This window comes from Ambystoma mexicanum, chromosome 2p (assembly GCF_040938575.1).
Source record: "Ambystoma mexicanum isolate Mex_15411 chromosome 2p, UKY_AmexF1_1, whole genome shotgun sequence".
Taxonomy (NCBI): Eukaryota; Metazoa; Chordata; class Amphibia; order Caudata; family Ambystomatidae; genus Ambystoma; species Ambystoma mexicanum.
The window spans coordinates 623,559,473-623,582,500 of record NC_090923.1 but is presented as its reverse complement, the minus strand read 5'-3'; the positions used below and the strand labels follow the sequence as shown (position 1 = coordinate 623,582,500).

Below are 23,028 nucleotides of genomic sequence, written 5' to 3'. Positions count from 1 at the left end.
ACCCCGCCCCCTTTTCTCTTAAAGAGCCAAGGGCAGCAAGGCCACTAATAGTGGCAGACATGCGCTATACAGGACCACTGGCATAGAATTACATTACATCTGCATATTATAAAATGGGCAACAGCATTTGGTTCACTTTTGGAACATCTAACTCTGGTTTAGCGCATAACAGTTACAGTCCATTTGTGTATAGATTAAAAAGTAACCCTGTCTAACACATCGTTACCGAAAGGTTTCTAGTTAGATTGATTTTTGTATATCTAATTGCAGCAGAGATGGACTCCTGTAATGCTAATATTATTCACAGCAACGCTCTCAGGATGCCCGTGCAATACAACGGTTTTCAATAGCTTAAATCTGTTAACCAAGTCAAAGGCTATGCTCGGATCCATGAATGCCACAAAGATTGGTTCCTTTTCAATAGAAACTGATTTATATAAAGTAAGATAGAAGTTTGGAATTTGATGAATGGCCCACATTCTGTGTCTGAAGCCAAATTGTGTTATGTTAAGTAAATTGCTCTTTCTAACACTATCCCCTAATTTTTTCCAACAATTTAAATGAGCCCAAAAGGGAAATCGAAGATTGATGTTAGAGGCTAAGGGATACTGCCAACTTCCATGATTTTGGGTAGGAATTCATTTTAATAAAAGTATTAAATATGTTAGTAAAAACAGGAGTACAAGTGTCTGGTAAAAATGTTATAAACATGATTTACAACATGATCAGGTCCTGGTCTCTTATTATTTTTTATTGCCTTAATGTGCCTTAATGCTGGGTCTACTTCTACTATACTATACTATATTTAGGATTAAGGGAATAATTCCCTCATGTATGCCACTCCCGAAAAAGAATTCCCTTATTGTGATTGGTGACATCAATCTGACTTGATGGGAAGTATATAGGTAAATGTTGTTAGTGTGACTCCGGCACCCAGTCCCATGATTAACCAGTTGTCAAAAAAGCCTAGAAGTGACTTTGTGTGCAGCTGTCTGCAAGGCATTCCAACTCTCCTCTATATCTATTTTTTTCTTACACTCTAAAGTCTATTTTATAGATGAGGTGAGCCCGACAGAGAAGACTAGCACGCATCGGTGCATCCCGTATGCCTAAAAGAGCCACCTTATGGGCTCTGCACTCTATATTGAATTGGGAATAGCTATGGGATCTCTTTTCTGTTTTCCTGAAAGGAGAGAACCTTTCTTCATGATGGTTTGCAGCAGCGTAGTCTCTGTGATGATGTAAATGCTGACCCATCAACATTTGAAATATCTGTGGGGTATGGTGTCAAAAATGCAATACCTTGAATTGGAAAGGCCTTCTGGAGTCCAATGTGAAGGTTAGTTTGGAATGCTTCATCCACTCATTCAGTCCATCAATGCAAGGCATAGGGTATGCAGCATACTCTGAGACAGAACTTCCATGTCCTGTCCAGTTTTGGGACCAGAACGATGGGAGAAGCCCACTCACTAAATGATCTCTAACTGGTCCCCATCTTAAACATCTTCTCTCCTACATCCTGGATTACCACCTGGCAGGCTTCCAGTAGGTAGTAGTCTCTGCTGGATTTTTTTCCCAGGATTCAACTTTTCCTTTTGGTTTGAGGTATGTCTCCACAACCTCGCCCTCTTGCTGCATTTTGGGTTGTCACCTGCTCAGTGCCTCCCTCATCTCACACTCCTGCTTGAATACACATATTAGGACTCCCTCTAGCAACTTCTCTTGACCCCAGAATCTCACAGTTGCTTTGCTTCCCTCGATCACATGCTTTAAGCATCACACCGGACTGCTTTTCTCAGGCATAGTTTCTCTTGTATTCATTGCAGTTCTCTCTCTCTCTTAGCCATCTCACCTAGTGCCTAAAGATACCCCAGATTCTCCTCATTCCATCAGCTCGAGTTGCTGGTGGGTTTAGACTCTCTCGCTGAGCAGAGGTTCTATAGAAGAAAAGATGTTGCTGTAAACGAGAGACAGAGCAGTGGTGAGCGAGTCCTAGGTTGGCAGCTCTGACTAGCGAATATGTGCTCCAATTCTCCGTTGGAGACACAAACAGGTTTTGAGCTCTGTAAAATCAATTCGGCAATAACAGGATTTAGTTGGTGCTGGCTTCCAGGAAGCGCTATGCATTCAAGTAGAGTAGTTGGTGTGCTTATGACTTGCCCATAACCCGTAGAAGGTGTACGGGGTGTGGGTCTGATGACCAACAAGGTTCTATGATATAAAACCAATTTTGTTTTTGATCTTGGGTAAAAACAACACATTTTGTACCCTGCAACATGAGGGGGAAGCCCCTCACCCCATCACCTACTCTTCAAACCCCCTCTACCCACTGAATCCCTAAAACCTCTGTCTTCCTGTTTCGGTAATAAAAACAGGTGATGTTTTTACTCACGACCACAGAGGTGAGTACCACAAACAAAATGCATTTCAGAGAAGATACATCATTTATAAGCCCCACCTCATAGTCTGTAGATGGGAGATACTGAAGTGATGTAAGCGGAGCTCATGAGTCCTTCTCCAGAGCCCGTGTGAGAGTAGAGGTTTTGGGAGAGATGGGATGAAAAGAGCATGTGAAGAATCTGAGAATCTGAGAAAGTAAATGAGGACAGGGGCATGGCAGTGGAGGAAGCACCCCTGAATAAGAGCAAGTCATTTTACGACACTGGATGTGGCGAGAGCGCTCTGCGTGAAAGTGAGATGCTGCACGTGCCTGGTGGATAATGTTTGTTCACGGGGGATAGACCTTAGGATGCATTGAACAGTTACGTTACTCTGATTTTGTACAAGACCAAACCATTTGTGGCTTGCATGCAACTTCCTTGACTTGCTGTTCAGTTTGTGTACTTAAGCTCTTGGTGTGGACTTCAGTTATTGGTTTGTATGTGCTTCCTTGGGTTATTTAGCAAAGTGGAAACACCACCAGTTAAGAATTCAGGGTGTGTAAAATATGTTACTGCAAGGGAGTGGGGTGGCCCGCGTTTGACTGAGCACCCGCATATACATAGGTGTCCTGCACAGGGGTCGAAGTGTAAAATAAAAGCAGGGGGAACAATGCTCTCCCTGCCTTCCCGCCCCGCCTCACACCCTTCCACACTAACCGTCACTGTTCCCCCAGAACCCCCCAGTGGTTGATGCGGTTGTGAGCTGTGCTCCTCTACTTTTTTTAAAGTACATATTACTGCTACTATATTTTTATTTTAAAAGGAAACCGTTCGGGAATGGTTTCGTTTTAAAATGAAAGTGTAGGAAGCAGTTGAAACTTGCACTGCACGTTCCCTTAAACAGCGTATTTGTTTGGGGGTTTGTATTCAGTTGTCGAAGTGAGCAGGAGCGGTCGGGAGCGGTGCTCCTCTACTTTTTTAAATTACATTTTACAGCTCCTTTACTTTTTAAAAGAAACCATTCCGGAATGGTTTCGTTTTAAAATAATAGTGTAGGAAGACGTTGCAGCTCGCACTTTCAGTGCACTGCACTGAACGTTCCCTTAAACAGCAGGTGCAAGTGTTTGGGGGTTTGTATTGTGTCTGGGGGAGGGTGTGGCGATGAGGTTTGTTGGGAGTGGGTGCAGGCCAGCAGGGAACATAGTTCCATTACTTCTTTTCGTACACTTCGACCAATGTTTGTATTGTGCGTGGGAGGGAGCGTGGTTATGGTGTTTTGTGGGGAGCCAGGGCAGGCCAGCAGGGAACATAGTTCCACTACTTCTTTTCATACACCTTGACCACTGCCCCCCCTCTATCCACCCCCCGTCAGAGACGTAGCCAGGATTGTCTAACAAGTGGGGCCTGAAGCTAATGTAGTTGGGCCACCACAGTGACATTAAGATCTATAAATGCCCACACAGTGCTCATGAGTGGGCATTTACAGATTTTGGGTGGGCCTTGCCCGCTCAGGCCCTACCCTGTCTACGCCTCTGCCCCCATCCTTCCCTCCACTTCACAACGCTATATTTTGCAACAGTACTAACCAAGCTAATTCAGCTCTATGCAGCCTCCCTTTTCCATTCACCCCTCTTAAAGGACATAATTCCCATGACATCACTCTCTTCCCCCCCTCTCCCACTTTCTCCCCCTCTGTCTACCTCCGCCCCACCTCCCTGTCATCCTGGAACGCTGTTCTCGGTCGAATATAGTAAGGGAACAGTGACGGATGATGCCGAAAAGTAAAGGAACATCGAACCCTTTAGTTCCCGCCCACATTCAGCTCTGGTAAAACAGAGATTGTTTGATTACTCGTGGGGCCGGTCACAGGAATACAATTCATTATTCAGCGCATTGCTGGCCTGCTTGCTGCCCTTTTCTTCCTAATCGTGATTAGTTTGACTTCCCTTCCTGAAGCCCAATTTAAGGATACTTGTGCCCCCCTTGCATAAATGGCACATTGTGATGTGTGCACACAGTAGTATTAGAGATAGGGCAGTGGTCTTCAAAAATGTTTTGTTTGCCCCTCTCCTCTCCCCCAGATCAAAATGCGGGCAAGCCAGGCCACCCATAAATGCCAGATAGACAGTAAGTCCAAATGGCTATGAGCTATCGTGCACCGTCACAACACCCTACTCCCAGTATAGTCCCTGGGCTCCCCACCTGCTCCCATCAGTCCCTGCGTTCCCTCATCCGACTACTACCCAGTCGCTGGTTTCTCCCCACCCTCCCACAGACCCTGGGCTCTCCCCACCCTGCTCCCACCAATATCCCATGGCTCCCCCCATCCTGCTCCCTTCACAGCCCCTGGACTTCCCCCACCCCCCACCCCATTCCCAGCACAGTCCCAGGGCCAGTGTCGTCTGGTGATGAAAATGGAGGGGCATAAATATTTCCCCTAAATATGCTATAGCGACCGAACGTAGTGAGGGAGCCTGAACCAATCAAGAGGCATTTGGGGGGTTCTCACCCCTGGAATTCTTTTTAAATAATGGATTCAAATGTTGCATTTTAGAGCATACTTAAAAAAACAAATTGGGTAAAAAGCCAAACAGTTTGCAATTGGTGATGGGGAGCCCAGAGAGCAGGCATGGTATTTTCTACTGGACATCTATGATAGATGTCCAGTAAGAAAATACCATCCCTGTCCCCTTGGCCCCACAGTGCCAAACACTCACACAATCAACGTGATTATGTGTGTAGGCAAGGCACTGGGGGGTCCAGGGGAAAAGCATGCTATTTTTTACTGGACCCCATAGTTTGAAGACCTCTGATCTGATCGAGGACAACGCATGCATGCTGCTCCAGACACAGCTCAAGGTTGGGATAATCTGTTTCCTGATGGTGCCCCCCCCCCAAGCACACTTCCTCTTTAACAGTGCGTCGCAAACTGGGGAATGACCTAGCCCGATAAACCAATTCTCTCTTGTTTTACTTTTCCTTTCGTGCCAGGGATCACTGATGTGGATGAGGTTGAAGAGTTCCTGAGAGAGGGGATCATAATGAAAAGCTTCCATCACCCCCATGTCCTCTCCCTGATTGGCATCTTCCTTCCCAGGGAAGGCCTGCCTCTGGTGGTCCTACCGTACATGATGCATGGGGACCTTCGGCACTTCATACGGTCTGAGGAACGGGTGAGTAATGCAGCGAAAGTTGATCGTGTCAATGAGAACTTTCCAACACCAATATAGCCAAAAGAGTTGGGCCCATATTACAGAAATGTTGTACTAGTGGAAGTGCTGTTATACAGGATATTTGCCCTGAAGAAAAATTGCCTTTGTGCAACTATATACTGATTCAATGGATTTTTCTCCCAAGGGTTATGCAACCAATTACCAGCAATGGTCACTGTGCACTAGGTGTATAAACTAGTGATGTACCCATATCCCTACTGTGAGCATAGTCGATGTGCAGTGGCCAGGACCCCAAACAGAAGAGACTGAACACCCACCAACACATTCACTGGAATTGAAAGTTAAAAATGCCCCCCATAGACCTTTATAACATTGCCCTCCCCTGTCCGGGTTCAGTTTGGAGGGAATTTTGGGAAGTGAAGCCTGGCTTAAATCCCAGAAAGCAATCAGATGGTGGAGCAGCAGGAGGCATTCGCTCTCCCATTCAGGCACCAATAAGAACAGTGCAAAAAGGGCAAGTTGTTAGAACGAAGTCAGTTGCCATTTGGACTTGAGGGAGGTACTGAAGTAGCCAACCAGAGGAGAGATCCTAGTCTCCATTGAATAATGAAAGCGTTGAGAACGTATATCAATTTCCAGATTTGGGGGAGTAAATGTTTTGTTTGGAAGAAAGAGCATTGTCAACAAGGTGGGTTTTGTGACTTTTGTGTGGTTGATGTCAAGTACATCCGCAATGTTTTCAATATGAAACCTGTTTTGAAATAGTTTGGTCGAAAAACATAGCCACACGTTATTCTGAACATTTTAGGAATGATCTGAAGTTGCGGTTGTTACTTAGAATCTACGGTCTACACAGAGCAAGCACCAGTGTTTGACCGCTTTCTCCAGGAATCCAGGTTAGAATCTTTGCTGGTGGTTAGATGAACAGGGATACACACGAATTCCACCCGCAATGCAAACAGATTTGTTTTTTATTGTGGTGTCGAGGTGGTTGCAATATCCAAGTCATTTAGGCAAGAGAAAATGTATTAGGAAATGTTATAAAACACTGAAGAAAACAATGAAAGTAAATTGTCCTTTACATTGAAAGAAAACAAAAAAATCTGGGAGAAGGACTTGGTTCAAAGGGCCTTGAGAAAATTGTACAATTCGCCTTTAATCTCAGTTGCTGGTCTGTGTGGCTGGACCAACAGCCTGTGGTTGGGTGGGAGCGTGGTGATGGGGTTCTCATAGCCAAGCCTGGACTCCTGCACCCCTGTTTCTGGCCTCTCCTCATGAGATTATCCTTCTGGATTTTTTCAGAACCCGACTGTGAAGGATCTGATTGGCTTCGGGATGCAGGTGGCGTGCGGCATGGACTATTTGGCTGAGAGGAAGTTTGTACACAGAGACCTGGCCGCGCGGAACTGCATGTAAGCTTTGACTCTCCGTCCTTGCACTTTGAAATGTATTGTGGAGGGGCGATGGTTTGGGAAATGGAAGGATAACTTACTTCTTTTGCAAGTTTTAAAGTCTTCATATTCCTCTGAATGTACTTTTGGGGTGCATTCTCTAACATTCTTTATTAACCTTTAAATGGTTAGCATATGGTAGTAATCCACCCGCAATACAGTCTTCGCACTCACTCTTCAATCATTCATCAGTACAAAATGATTTTGCTGATGCGGCTGGTAGAGTGGATCAAGGTAAAGGGAACCTTCATGGCAATCATTAGGGAGGGAAGCAGTCTCTGTAGAAGTCTGAGCTACCTCGTTGAGAGAAGCACTAGCAAAAGGCAAGCAGGCTACTAGGCCTACGAGTATAGAGCTGACGCCCCCTTTTCTACTGTACCAAAGTAGCACAACGGTGGAACTATTTTGCATTTGAGCAGCTGTGGGAAATGCACAAGCCATTAACGGGAAGTACACAAGCCTTTTCTTTTCTATTTGTTGTATAAAAAGGACCACGTGAGCACGGCTGCAGATAGGATTTCGAAGGCAATATGTTTTACTTCCCATTGTTTGGGGAATGATTATTTTAGGGTGTACAAAAAACAATTTCCATCTTCAGTGGAGCCGTTTTTTAGGTGATTAAAACTATCTTTGAACATATTTCCTTGCACCTAATAATTCACGAAGATCCAATATCAGATCACTAATAATATTCAATCTCTTTTGAGTTGCACTGGTCTCCTGGGAGCACTAATTTGAACATACAAGTAGACCTGTGTGGGTGGATGCAATGTGCAGGTTCGCGTTGTCAGTTCTTTCCTATTTTTTGTTGCCACTATTTGTACTCTGTTCTTTAGTTGGCAGCAATTGCCTGTTTTAATGAAGTGAATATGGCCAGTTCCCCTCTTTTACCGAAAGACCTAAATAATAATTATTTTTATATATAATGCGTCATGCCGGATTCTTCCTGTGTCTACGTGCTGTGACAATAGCTGTTAGTAGTACTCAAATATTCAACCTAAGATGAATTGAAGGGTTGAGTCAGCCACTCCTAAATATGCGCTGATGGCACTCACCTATTTTCATAAAATCTCGTGGTAAGATAAATCCAAAAGCGCATGGTCTGCTCTGGTGCTGTCTGCATGTCCTTTCCTTACTACCTCCTGTCTGCAAGTCGGTGAGATCTCAGGGAATTTAGGGCCAGTCTGGCTATATTTGTTCAGACTGTAGGACACAGATTCCAATGGTGTCAGGGCAGACTCATCCGTTCATTGTTTTGAAGATAATAAATCGGGTACCATGAAATTTGTGTAATAACACCTATTGGTATAGTCGTTAGTTAGAAGGAGGAATCCAGCATGAAATTCTTTGTAAATGTCACCTGATTTCTTTTTCTTTTTAATAATGTTATACAAAAGCAGACTCTTTGCAGCCGCTAGAGATTGTTGAATGACTTGTTAGGCAGTTGTCTGACTGCTTTTATAAATGGCACTCATCCGGTACATATAGAAATCCGCAGGGCTCGCTGCTGAGTGTTAAAAATACATGCTCTGATTACTGACATGCATAGAGAGTCATCTGCGGGGGCTAGCACATTGGTTTCATTTTAGCAGTGGTGGCCCATATGTATGGGTGAGGCATCCCCCCCACCCCCCCACTTGAGTGGCGGGCAGCACAGTCCTACCTTTTTACTTTTTGTATTTTCAATGAGGAGCCCTTTGGGTGCCTCAAAATGCAGAGAGTGCAATAATGAAAGGCCAGCAGGCATGGGAAGGTCAGCCCCACCACCTCTCATTGCGCCACTAGCATAGGGGCTTGCTGACTGACAGAGGTGTCCTCTCCTGTCAATCACTGCGCTCTGCATGGGGCGGGCCTTCCGGTTGGTGTTGTGGACAGTGTCAGCGGGCTGAAGGTGCGAGGTAAGTGAAAATGTGTTGTGTAATTTGTACGCACGCACTCACGCACGCGGGGGTTGTCTGAGTGCACATGTGGGAATGTGTCCGCCTGTGACCATCTGTTTTTATGTATGCGTGCAAGACTTATGTATGAATGCACAGTTGAATGAGACTGTGTATGTTGCAGCAGTGTATAAATGCGTGGGCGAAAGAGTGTGTATGTTGTGTGAATGTATGAATGCCTGGGTGAATGAAAGAGTATCAGTTGTGCAAATGCCTAGCTGAGCGTATGGGGGGGGCTGCATCTGATTTGTGGGGAGGCGTTTTTTCTGGCGGCATTGGCATTAATACTGGGCATCAAGGGTAAAGTGAACAGGAGTGCTATTTTGTAACTAGACTGGCATACTTCGGTACAGCCACCTCAGCTATACTTTCTTACTGCAGCATTGAATTTTGTACTGGGCATCAAGTGTAAAACAAACATGGGTGCAATTACATTGTTAGACTGGCTTCCATTGGTGCAGCCTGTTTGGATGTACTTTCTTATAGTGTTTGCATTACCTTGGAGCTTCGTTTTGCAGTTTGAACTCTACCCTGCTATTCACAGCATTGCGAGCTGCAGATAGCTCTTGCTGTGGCCCCTTCTGCTTCCTGGAGGAGGCGGAGCCATGCTGTATCACGTGACGGATCACGTGACTTATCCGGACCTTTTATTCAGCCGTGAGTCACCCTCGCGGCGTTAAGCTCGGCGGGGAAAAGCCCATCAGCTGTTGTGCGGCTGTTAGGCGCTGGTGGTGCCAGATTCACTCGGGAAGTGCGCCTATGTGCAGACTGTGGCAGGGAGACAAGAAGGCAGCAAGGTAACTGCAAGATCTATTTATTCTGAAAAGACCTGTATATCAACCTGGTACTTCTAAAATCTTAGTAATTCGGCCTGGTCTTACTAACTGTTCACAATGGCGGACTCACCGGTCTCAAAGCTCTCGCCATATAGGACAGGGGTGGGCTGCTACCCCGAGGTAGCCATTACATGCAGCACTGCCTCATTCAAAAATATTTTACAAACAAATGTGGAAACGGCTGAGGAGGTGGTGAACGGATCAAGTATAGGAGAAGGGGAAGGCTCCCACACACAGCTTCACCTACAGCCCCAACAGTCTTCCAAGACCCCGGATACATCAGTGCCCCCCATAGAAATTGAAAATCGGGGACTTTTTGATAGCACGGTGGTCATTGACGATAGGGGCCAGAACGCGAAACCACAAATAGGACTGTCCCCCAAGGCCACAGTGTGGGAGGTTTCGCCCAATTCGATTCCCTTAAATTCTACTCTCTCCTCCCCAAAGGACTTGGGTGCAACTTATGATGATGAGACGGGTTCTCTAAGGCCAACCGCACCTCCTGTTGTGAACCCCTTTGTCTTCGGTTCCTTAAATGGGAACAAAAGAGATAAGCCTCCAGCAAAAAAATCGGACAACGGTTGGAAACCCTTTGGGATTTCCTTACTGAACACCGATTTCCACACAAACTATTCAAGTACGAACCAGCAAAACAGGGTGACTATTCGAGAGTGTCTTCTGGACCCCTCTACGCCACGGTCTAGATCCCAACAAATGACCACCCCAGGGTCGTACACATTTATCCCTGAGCGTAAGGGGTCATCACCAAATAAATGGGGGGGTCTCTTGCCTCAGTCAACAAAACTTTACCTCGGGGACACCCACAAAGATTCCATAAAGGAGTATTCCCCCAGCAAGCGCCGTTTCCAAGTAAACGGCAAAGAAGACAACCCTCTCCCACAGACGAGGATCTCTTGTCCATCTTGGAATCAACTCAAGGAGATGCTCCTTCTAAAAAGGATCCCCAAATCGATCCTGGAATGATCACAGCTTTTGCTGTTGTAATGGCCCCCTTTATGAAACTTATTGAGTCGCAAAATGATCAGCTTCGGGACCATACGACAAAAATCGCAATGATGTTTTCTAAAATGATCTTTATAGAAGGCTTTGTTTCGGCAATTCAGTCGAAACTCGAAAAAAATGACGAACATACGACAAACATTTTGAAAAGTATCATCGAGCCAATCATAAAAGAAAAAGAAATAAGAAGATCGGAAAGGACAAGTCTCAGGTTAGGGAGTGCAGGTGGCCCGGAGAGTTGTCCGACTTCCCTGGAACAGACTCATAACCAGCAGGTGGTTCTGTCTACAAAGAGTACTTTTGAGGAACTTTCCACTACTAAATACAAGGACAGTTCTACCAACACGGACCCTGCTGTGCGGGCAATTAGCCCAGTAATGAAGGAGGGTACGCTAGCACCGAAGGAAGGATGTTCAGCATCTTCCATTGCAACTAACACTCTGCCCCTGGTTACACGGGATCAGCTCGAGGCTCCAGTGCCAACTAGCAACATCAAATTATTTGACTTATTTAAGAAACCAAAATCAGGTTTATCCCCAATGAAGGAAGGTCTACTTAAAGTAAACAAGAAAGGCGACAAAAACTGTGGGAAAATAGTCATACCAACGGACAAACCTATAGGACAGAGACCTTTGCCTACAAGAAAACCCACATTGAGATCTAAAATTGCAACTGGTCTATCCCTTCCAAGGAACTTGGCACTTCCCTGCAAACTGCCAACTCATGAGAGACCAGTAATAAAAAAACAGAAATTGCTCCTGCTGCCCACCTAAAAGTAACTCCTGATGAGTCCCCTCGCCCACTGGACATCACGTCGACAAATGACAACATGAACATCTCTCTCATGGACTTATCTGTTTATTCAGACATAAACACCACATGGGAGGGGGAGTCAGGATCGAATACCTCCGGAACAGAAAGTGGTACTGAGGAAGAAGATCCAGAAATATACAGCAAGATAAAAGAAGTCGACCTTAAAGGGGAGACGAAGGCTCAGACGATTAATGACAGGGCGGTGCGGCTAGTGTCCTTCAAAAAGCCCTCAATGCCCACGTTATAGATTCCGAACTCGGTCTTCGATAAAAAACTCAAGTGGAAAACTAGAGTGCACTCCGGTAGAGAAATATCGGCCAGCCCCACAGAAAAAGAGAGGGCAGACATACACCCATCTAACGCCTTGGTTTACACAACACTGGAAAACAGACAGAACTTTCTTGTCCAGAGATCCCTGGAAACTACCAGTAAGAAAGGAGTCAGCCCTGACGCGTCAAAGGAAACAAAAAGAACAGTGTCATGGGCAGAAACGATTGAGAGAAAACCGACATGTGGGCCCAACAATCACAATGCCCACAATGGACCGGGGGCAATAAATGCCAAGGAACACTACAGAATACTATTGGAAAGAACTCTAGGCTACGAAGACAACTTAATTATGAATCGGGCTAACGTTATGAGGCTCTTACAATCCCTGGATCTTCTGGAGAAATTAAAATCGAGGGATTTAGACTGGATCGAATTTCATAATGAACAGCGACACGACAGTGTGATTCTTCACACAACTGATCAAAACACTAAAAATTTACTCTTAGAGTTGGGCCCAAAACTTAACTTATGTGGATTCGTGCTTAGGGAGTTGGAGGAGGAAAACAGATCCGACCGTGTAGCTACTCGGAAACATCTACTACACAACCAGTACCACTACCAAACCCTATAAGGATCATCCGATGAAAGCAGGAAATAGTGGTAGAGGGACCCGAGAGGTTGATAGTGGAGGAGACCAAGTGCATATTCAATCAGAAAAAGCAGGACTAAACTTGGTGAATAGTCAAGACGACTGGAGTTGGCTGGCTGGGATCCTATCTGCTAAGTCATAACGCCAACATCCATCTACGAGTGCCCACTCCAACTCCAAACCAAAAGGGATAAAGATCATGAGTTGGAACACAAGGGGTTATGTGCATTTACTTGGCAATTCAGCAACACACCTGTCCTCTTACGACCTATTTTGCTTGCAAGAAACCTGGTTGTGTGATCTACTTCTTCTGGACAGGTTTGAGCTATATCTAAACCCCGCAACAAAGGGCTCAAAAGGCAGACCGAGCTTGGGTTTACTGTTGGGGGTAAAGCGCACCAGTGGTATAAAAGTGCTCTCTTCTCTAAACAGAAACCCTTGGATCCAACTTACTAGGATTTCATCCACATCAGAACCAGCTTCACTTACTTCAGACTGGCAGTTGCTTATATGCAACGTATACTGGGGCCCGACAGCCCGAGATGAGGACAAACTTATGGAAGTCCTACTGGAAGCCATAGATGACGCCAGGATTGAATGCCCACTACTTGAAATTCTGCTATGTGGTGACTTGAACATGGAATGTTACGACAAGAAGCAGAGGAAAATAGAGTTCCTGCCTTTGAACGCCTCAAAAAAAATAACGAGAGGCGTGGTCATGGAGAAGGAACTACTAGCCAGAAATATATACTTGGTAAACGGTAACTTGGCGGGTGACAAACCAGCCGCCCGCACATGGAAAAGGGGTGCCCAAACAAGTACACTGGACTATATGTTTGCATCAGAAAATCTCTTTGGCAAATTAATATTGTTGGAAGTGATCCCCACGATCCAGAGTGATCACAACATCCTGGAACTCAAATCTGAGGCCTGGAACAAGCTCTCGTCTGTACCAGGCAAACATCTACCAAACCAGTTTCTTGAGTCAACTCCTGGTGGCAATAGACTACGCATGGGAAGAAAAGAGATGGACCTGGTGCTGGATTCCTTAATTAAGGACCAAGGTCCAAACCTGATAGAATATGCTGAAACACTGAAGATCTTTCGCCCAAAATTAGTCGCCAAGGAAATTCACCAATGCAAGCGGCACCACTATGATCACCAAGTAGTGACAAAAAAAAACTGGTTAAAAAAGCCAGGAGATTATATGTTAAAACTAGAGCACCAGCTGACTTAGTCCTGTATACTAAAGCTAGAAACACCTACAGGAACTGGCTTAAGCAACACAAACATCAAATAATGCAACAAGACAGTGAGAAGATGCTTCACCTACTATCTACTAAAAACATCACTGGTATTTGGAAGTTGATCAATGAAATAAACATCCCTTCCGACTCAAAAATGGTAAATCCAATAGCCTCAGAAGTTTGGGAAACTCACTTTCGGAACCTTTACTCTATGGGGAAAATCTGTGGTCCTGCCCCATTCTTACCATCGAATGAGCCCTGGGACTTTAAATTTGGAAAACAAGATATTCTAGACCTTATTAAACAGTCCAATTCTTCAAGGGCTGCAGGACTTGATGGTCTCACCAACGACATCCTCAAAAGGGACCCGGAAAATTGGGCTTCGTTCATGCTGGATTTGTATAACATAACAAGACTAAAAAAGTTACCTAAATCTTGGACGACGTCCATAATTGTGCCGATCTTGAAGAAGGGAGATAGGTCCGTGCCCACTAACTACAGACCGATTGCCCTTTTGGATGTCGTCGGCAAAATATTTGCAGCACTAATCTTGAAACATCTAAATGATTGGAGTCGGCTGGCAGACCATCTGGACCCTTGGCAATCAGGCTTTCGAAAGGGCATTGGAACATCCTTAAATGTGCTACTCATCAACATAATCAAATGCATGGTTAAGGCCAAGAAATAGGAACATCTATATCGCGTCAATAGACTTGGAACAGGCATTCGATTCTGTTGATCGCGGAATGCTATGGCACAAATTAAGGAAATGGGGATGTCCAACCAACCTGAGAGAACCTCTCGAAGGACTACACACGGGGACAACCCTCAGAGTAAGGTTGGACAGACAGGGCAACGTCTCAAACAATGTGGTGGCCATGCACTGTCTGAAACAGGGCTGTCGGTTGGCTCCCACTGTTTTTTGCCTTTTTATATCCGACATGCAGGAAGCTTTCGAAGCAGTGAGGTGTTTCCCCCCAATAATCGCGGAGACCGTCGTGGGAAGGCTGTTATTTGCGGACGATCTTCTGTTGCTAGACCAAACAGCCATCGGACTTCAGCGGCAACTAAAGGCACTCAAGTCATACACACAAGGAAACGGCCTCCGTATAAATCCAAAAAAATCAAAGATCTTGAGGCTAGGACCTATCATCGGCATGAAAAATCTAAGGTGGTACCTTTCTGGGGAAGAAGTACCAGTGGTTTCGTCCATGATATACCTTGGAGTAACTTTAAACAACAGCATCCAAGATGGTCCAGGTATCTGCAGGCTTAGAAGTAAAGTTACGAACTTAGCTTCGCAAGCCTTGTTAATCAAGCGACGATACTGTTCTTTTTCCCTTCGTCCTCTGATAGATTTCTACAAACTGAAAGTTGTGCCAATTCTCACTTACGCAGCAGAGGCGAATTTCCTCATCAATTCAGATGTTTGGATACTGTTGGAGGGCCTATTCTGGAAAAGAGTATTGGGCTTACCGACATCAACTCCAATGGAAAATGTGCGTAAGGAACTAGGCCTATTGTCCCTTTACATATCTACGGTCTGGAAATCCCTGACATTCCTCTGCAAATGTCTGCACCCCCAGGAAAGAAGTGGATTTGTAGCAATTAACGAAGCAATCAAAAGACAATTGATTCCGGTCCTAACCAAGTGGCAATTAATTGGTTTAGAAATCCTGAATACCATAGCACTAAAACCAGACAATCTCATGTTAAACCCGCTCATGGTAAAGAGAAAACTCTTGGACTGGGACTGGATAGCCACCCTGGACAGGCTCAGTCCTTTGCCATCAATCACCCAAGGCATGGACGAGCACTATTGCAGAGGCACCGTCCACCCTTACTTGGATAAATTTCCCTCAAATACGGAAAGACAGCGGTTCTTAAAATTCAGACTAAACCTCTTCCACACAAGAGAAGTCTTAGGGAGAAGAACCAAAAAAGAGGAAAAACCCAGTCTGCTGTGTCGAGGCTGTGGGCAAGAGGCTGAAACCTTACAGCATCTAGTGATGAATTGTGTTACCTTAACTAAGTTCAGAGAGAAATGGTTGGGGACGCACCTTTCAAATTTAAGCACTTTAACCTTGCAGGACAGGTGGCTAATTCTGAGAAGGGGGAAAAAGTATCTACGACCCTGGCTCTGTTGAACTTTATGAGAGAAACCTTTACAATTTTGGACATTTAGTTATTTTTCTCGAGTTATATTGTTCCCCCCCCTATATATATATATATAATTGATGTAACTTGTGTTTTTTTTTTTTTTTCTTCTTCCTTTTCTTCCTTTTTTTCAATTCTTTTCTTTTCTTTTTAATTCCACAATGCATTGAAAGTTCCTTTGGTAACTAATTGATGCAATAAAATAAAATAAAAAAATAAAAAATAGTGCTGCATAGTATTTTTACTGGCATAAGCCAACAGGAGTAAGTTCATATATGAGAATAATGTGATCTATTGGTGCAGTCTGCAAGGATATGTATGGGTGAAGCCACCATGAACATGTTTATACTTGCATACATTGTGGGCAAAGGCATCATGAAAATGTTTTGGAAAAAGCTCCTCTGCACGGTTGGTGACTTGCATACTAAACTGATTGCAAACATTGTGGCTTTTTTCCCCAATTTTCCACAAACCGAGTGTTAGAAAAGGCACAATTTTAACCCATTATTTAAACAAATTCTTAAGGGAGAACCACCCTCTGCCCCCCCCCCCCCCGGCATTGGTTTGGGCTCTGTCGGTCAATCCTGCGTATCAGAGAAAAATATGTACTCCCATCCAATTAAAAAATGTACCAGCCGCCACTGTATTTGTGACGATAGAGCCAGGCTTCTCCTCATAAGAAGTGGGTGTCCTGCAAGTAGCTTCCTACCTTTACTGCCTACCCTAAACGTATACCCATTTTACTCTTGGTTTCTGTGCTTTAGGATGGATGAGACCTTCACAGTGAAGGTGGCAGACTTTGGACTGGCTCGTGATGTCTTCGATAAGGAGTACTATAGCATTCGCCGGCACAAGAAGGCCAAGCTTCCAGTGAAGTGGATGGCTATCGAGAGCCTGCAGACGCAGAAGTTCACTACCAAGTCAGACGTGGTGAGTACAGGGGCATGTAGGGTGTGATGTGCTGCCATAGATGCTCCATTGCAGGTGGCATGGCACGAGGGAGGGTGCATTTGTGGGTTCTGATTATTATCCTCCTCCAATCGAGCAGTTGGAATTCTCCCTGGTCACTCTAATAGATTGTAAATTCTTTTGTTATTGGAGTTGCCTTATGGTGCCTAGTCTGCAACATGAAATGTTTTATTTTGAAAGAGTTAGGATAGATTATTTTTCAGGCATTGGAGCACAGCACATCCTACCAGGACCTGCAGTGCATCAGGCTTCTCAAAACTGACCTGCAGTTCAACAGGCTACTCAAAATGCACCTGCAGTGCAACAGGCTACTCATCAGTAGATATCAGTAACCAGTATAGCAGAATACACCACTTTATATCTTCCTCACTCTGCATTCACCACACTGACCAATCACACATTCACACAGCATCCTGTAAGCCTTGCACTGACTCCCACCACCCCCACAACCTCCCAACTACACCAGCTCACATACAGGATATGGGTTCCTGCCAGCCCAGCAGACCCAGTGAAAATGGTAACCAGACCCATTCTCGAGACTCCCCAGCATGCAGGCAGCAGGCTCTGGCATGCTGATGGCCAATACTAACATAAAAGTCAAACACAAACCTCACTCATGGCCAACCCTCACCTGCAGTCAGGCGATGGTTCCGACATGCCGACTACCAACATTTAGCAAAAATTCATAAACACTCTACACACATGGCAACACAAACCTGCACACAAACAATAGTCAATACATGCCCGCACGTCCATGTCTCCACACCGAAGAGCACCCCTGCTCTGCTCCCAGAATGCTATGCAACATCCTATACAAAGAGCAATTTTATGAATTCATGCCATAAGTGAAAACCACCAATCGCACAATCTCTATTGACCTCTTCCGTAGGCACTACAGCCATCTCGTGAGGCTGTCTATTATCCGCAACGTCATCCTATGGTGCAATATGCAGTTCTGTATTGTGTGCACACAACCACTACCATAAGTGGACTGTTAGGGATCCATGCTGTGTGATGCAAAGCACGCAACTTCATTCAGTGACTGATGTCTAACTCTCAACTCTCGTACCCTAACCAACAGCCATGCACCCTTCAGCTTCTCCCATATCCTCACGCAACCACGCAAATCAATCCCTCACTCAGCAATTGCATCCCTGTATACCTCCTGCCCCGCCATCCACCTAACCCACCCGCTGGCAACGGACTGCATGCAGCCTCACATGGTTCCATGTGTGTTTACTGCATACATTTATATCACTGTAGTACTTTTAACCACATTTTCTTCACCTGCCAAAGGCAGGAGACCCCACCGACTCTGCATCCCGTATTACCCAACCTATAAGTGCCTCCTGCATTTTGTAGCAAATAGTAGGGAAAAAAAAGTGCACTTAAAATGTGTTGGGGAAATTACTGTGGTAAAAAGACTGGATACTGCCTGCCGCACACCAACACCTAATGACAATGTGACACTACACACTAGACCAGCCCCACTGGTCTACTGAACACAAGCACCAAGTGAAAACTACACCCAGTAAGTTGGACATGCTCACCCACATGCAGACAACACCAGCCTGCCTTGCACATCCAATCCCCTCTGCTTGCAGAACTCGGTCCACATGCCATGCAGATGTGGTGCAATATTAAGGCCCAGTCGCATAACATAACATTTCCACTGTCGCATTTGCAGCACAGAAACCAAATCCGATGCTAAATTACTGTTTTTACACAGCCAAGATCATTACAAACGGACCACATTTCCTGCAAGTGAGTTGCATTGCTGATGCGGGGTACTGCTACAGACAGGCAATGCACTATATGCTTCGACTTCTCCTAGATTTGAGGGTGAGGTTTTTCATACGGCTGACTGGGAGTCTTTCATGATGTAAGAATGTTGTCCTGTGAATTAGAATAGAATCACTGTACTTTCTACATATCTACCTGCTCAGAGCTCGGCTAAATTTATAAACACATGCACACGCACCTCAGCACACACACACACACACACACACCCAGCTACCTCAGCACACACCCACACCTCAGCACACACACACACACACATCTCAGCACACACAGCTACCTCAGCACACACACAGCTACCTCAGCACACACCTTAGCACACACACACCTCAGCACACACACACACCTCAGCACACACACAGATACCGCAGCACACACGCAGCTAGCTCAGCACACACACTGTGCTCCGTTGTCTTCGGTGTATATCAATGACCAGAAATGTATCAAACTTTAAGGCAGCGGGCCATATTGCATGAATGTGAGAAAGCTCTTGTCATTTTACTGAATGCAGAACAGAGTGCATTTTAATAACCCGTTCTCTTCTGCACTGACCCCGCCTGTATGTTTTCAATTTCTTCTTAGTGGTCTTTTGGGGTGCTGCTGTGGGAGCTACTGACGCGCGGTGCTTCGCCATACCCTGAGGTGGATCCGTATGATATCACACGATATTTGTTCAGAGGGAGGCGTTTACCACAACCCGAGTACTGCCCGGATCCTCTGTGAGTGCTGCATATTTCTCTGTTAAACTTGCATTCCGAGTTATCCCAAATGATTTTTGCGTGAAAGGGGTAACATGCAAGTGCTTTTTCCTCGCATGCTGGGGTTCTTCTTTCATTAGTCTGTTCTTTGATGCAAACCTTTTCCTTATAGAGGCCGCCTCCCGCTTGAAATAAGGACAGGACTTTTAAATGCACACCCCCATTCAGTATCCCACCCGGCTGCTGAGGTCATAAATCCTAGAGCACTCTTGTCCTTTACGTCGATGCTGTGCCATAGGGATCAGGGTGTTTTATCCTAGGTCCCGTCCATGAGAATATTTTCATAGACTCGGAATTCTCTGGATCCATGTTGTGCCATCTTCCTGGATTAGCCCTCCCTGGAGACGGAAAGCTCTGCATCATGGGGCCAAATTACTGAGGAATCAATTTATTGAGAAGAAATGTGGTGTCTCCCAAGACCTAGTCCATGCTCCCTCACAGGCTCCAAACCCTGGTGTAAAGCCGCTGCCATGTCCAGTCCAAGAAATCTATGTCCCTCATTACAGCTTTCCCAGTAATTCTGGCAGGATACCGGGAAAGCTGCATTACCGTCTCAGCCGTCCGGTATCCCAGTATTGCTGAAACTCTGGCATTACCGGTGCTGGTGATTCAGCCATTTATCTGTCAGTAAGAGCCTGATTTGCCTGCCGGGAGATCCGTGGCCCTCACCGGCAGACTGAATTACCGGCATTTTTTCCAGACAGGCAAAGTTATGAGCCCTTATGTCCCGATTGCCTGAGACATTCAGCCCTAGAGGTGATGGGATGTGTTTCACTCTGCCACTCCAGCGTGGCTCAAATACCTAGGAGTAAAAGGGTCGAGATCATGGTGCCCCTCTCACCTGAGCCATGAAATGATGAAGGCTAAATGCTCGCTAACATTGCAGCAATCTCTTGAGTCATCCGATCACAGAGCTTGAGGGCATGTGCCTTGCCCCGAGTCTATGTAGTTCAGGAGAAGAAGGAACACTCAACATCCCAGGGCCCGGTTAATTTCCTTTCTGTCACTCTGTGGTCTTGATCATGTGTGATTTATGTATGTTTGTGCTTCTTTACAGATTCAGGATAATGTTGAGCTGCTGGTCCCCAAGACCTGAGGAGCGCCCCACGTTCTCGGATCTGATGTCTAATCTGGAGCAAATCCTGGACTCTCTTAAAGGGGAACACTACATCAACCTCCATGTGACATACGTTAACCTGGACAACGACCAGCCCTTCCCGCCCCCTGGAGCCAGCTCGGAAGATGAGCTAGAAAGCAGCGGATCCGACTCTGAATCTGAGGAGGATGAGGATGAGGATGATAAAGCTAGGAGGGAGGCAAAGGTGCTAAAACTGGAGTCTCAGGACATGTCAGATAAACTGTTACTCAAGGAAGCCGCCACGGGCACGGGTTCCGAATGAGAGATGCCTGCAGCAGACTCGTCTGAACACTGGAAACACTGACTGAAAAGAGATATACTTGAAATTGTACAGGAAATCTATTGAGAAAGTCTCTTGGGGTTTATTTTTGTATGAGGGTTTATTTTTAAATTTACTTTTCATGACTTCTTTCTCAATGGCCTATCCACAAGGGTAGGTTTCTCTTTGGTCTATTTCCTTATTTTTATTCTTAACAGTTTTCCCCTTTTGTATTAGTCTTACTTGTTCATTTTGGAACCTCCCTTCCTTTTTGCTTCACTCTTTCGCTCTTCCTCACTCACTCACTTTATTACTTACTGATCAATGTTTTTCCCTATTTCTCCCTCTCTGCCATTCTTAATACTTTTTCTTCCTTCATACATCTTGCCATGTGTTGCTCCCTTTCCCCGTCGTTTTGTTTCCTTCCCTTCTTGTCTCACCACTTCCTACTTTCTTATCACAATTCACGTTCTCCCTTTTGAAGTACCTTTCTTCCCTCCACCTCCACTCTCCCTATGCTTTTAACTTAATTCATTCACTTTCATATCTGCATGTTGCTATGTCTCTTTGCATCAATCATTTTCTAGAGTGCATGCGCTTTCACCCCCACCTTTTCAAATTCACGCAAATGCCCACATTGGGTACGAGAAGTACCGGACGCTAACAAAGGACGAAAAGAAAGGTGGCTGCAATGGGGATGTCATGAGCTGTGCTTTGAACGTCGTTGAACCCATATTGTAGACCTTCCTGGCCTCTACCATCCTCTCCACTAAACTGAACCTCCTGGATTGGGGAGAAGGGCTCTTGGAAGCAGGTGCCTCTCCTGCGGTGCAGCACTATCGCGAGCATCTTAACCCAGAGCGATGGCATAAGACGTTATCTCAGTAGTGATGGGAGAAGGCCCATTATCTCAGTGCTTCTTGGCACTAGAAAGCTCTTCACTGATTAATGAACACACAAAAAGCTGAGAACAATGAAGTGCAACAGAGCAATGCATCCTAGGGTCAGATACTACTAAGCTAACGAGGGGCACTTACCGCCATAGATCGATTAAAAAACAAAAGGAAAAATAAAACATTCCGAATTGTATTAAACAATTGATGTCAAGTGTTTGGAGGGGTATATTGGAGGGTAGATTTATCAACTTGTGCCTGGTTATCCTTGTATATAAAATGTTTTTTTTTTTATTGGTGTCTTTTGTCCAAGTTTAATTTACTTCGTTTTTTAGTCAAGTATAAGAGTACAGAGTACAAAAATAGTACAGAAATGCAGGCAGGGCAGTGCATACCCATTCAGTGCCGGCCCCAGGTCTCTCAGTACAATGTGTGAGATTTCTGTGTACCCCGTCCGCCTTTCTAATCCACAGACTCGTTGTTAGACCAGAATAAAATGACATGCCACAAAAAAAAAAAAAAACGACGTTGGGTACATTAAAGGTCATGCCACTGTAAGAAAGGGTTATAATGGCTGCCCCAAGCTTATCACAGTAACAGCATATAAGCGATTATGTTACTAGGCTAGACTGGCATTTTTCGGCAGCCAGTCTAGCCCTTTCTTGCTGTGGTATGACATTCAATTCTGGGCATCTATGATAAAGCAAGCATAATAGCATGCTTGCTTTATCATAGATGCAAATAATGTAGTCATGCCACAGTAAGCCACATCCATAAACTCATTTAATCAAACTCTTCACTCGTGCATTCATACACCATACTACACTCGCTCATTCGCAGTCACGCATACATTACATCATGCTACATAACACACATCCTTGCATTCCGGCATTACAAGCGTGCAGCACAAATGTACATGCGCACGCACACACCATTTTATTTCTTACCTGCTCCTTTCTTCCATCTGAATCCGGCTTCGTCTGGAAGGCCTCCCACACTCCAACACTCGCTAAGCAGTGGAGTCCAGCTTCAAAGTAACCTTCCAGTTGCTGTGCGGCAGTCCGGAGCGCCGCGCTGCTGCTACAATGTTACTTTGAAGTTGGGCTTTTTGAAATCAGGGTGAAGCCAACTTCTAAATAATGTGCCGCACTGCATCTAGAACATTACTTTGAAATTGGGTGCACCCCTGTTAGGGAGAAGTCTCATTTATGGCTAATTTCCATTACCTAGTTAGTTCCTCAGTAGCTTTGCTGGTTTTCTGGGGTTTATATTTTAAACCT

General features: G+C 45.2%; 1 protein-coding gene across 3 annotated transcripts in view; it reads left to right on the top strand.

Annotated features, from left to right (window-relative positions):
• MST1R (macrophage stimulating 1 receptor) overlaps positions 1-22,040 on the top strand; it is a 524,743-nt gene extending 502,703 nt beyond the window's left edge. For all 3 annotated transcript variants that reach the window (XM_069644143.1, XM_069644144.1, XM_069644142.1), the window contains 5 exons: positions 5,373-5,554; positions 6,857-6,966; positions 16,699-16,864; positions 19,283-19,419; positions 20,516-22,040. In XM_069644143.1, coding sequence (XP_069500244.1) covers positions 5,373-5,554; positions 6,857-6,966; positions 16,699-16,864; positions 19,283-19,419; positions 20,516-20,858 — 938 coding nt within the window. In that variant the 3' untranslated portion in view covers positions 20,859-22,040. The remainder of the gene's footprint in view (positions 1-5,372; positions 5,555-6,856; positions 6,967-16,698; positions 16,865-19,282; positions 19,420-20,515) is intronic.
• The last annotated feature ends 988 nt before the right edge of the window (positions 22,041-23,028 follow it).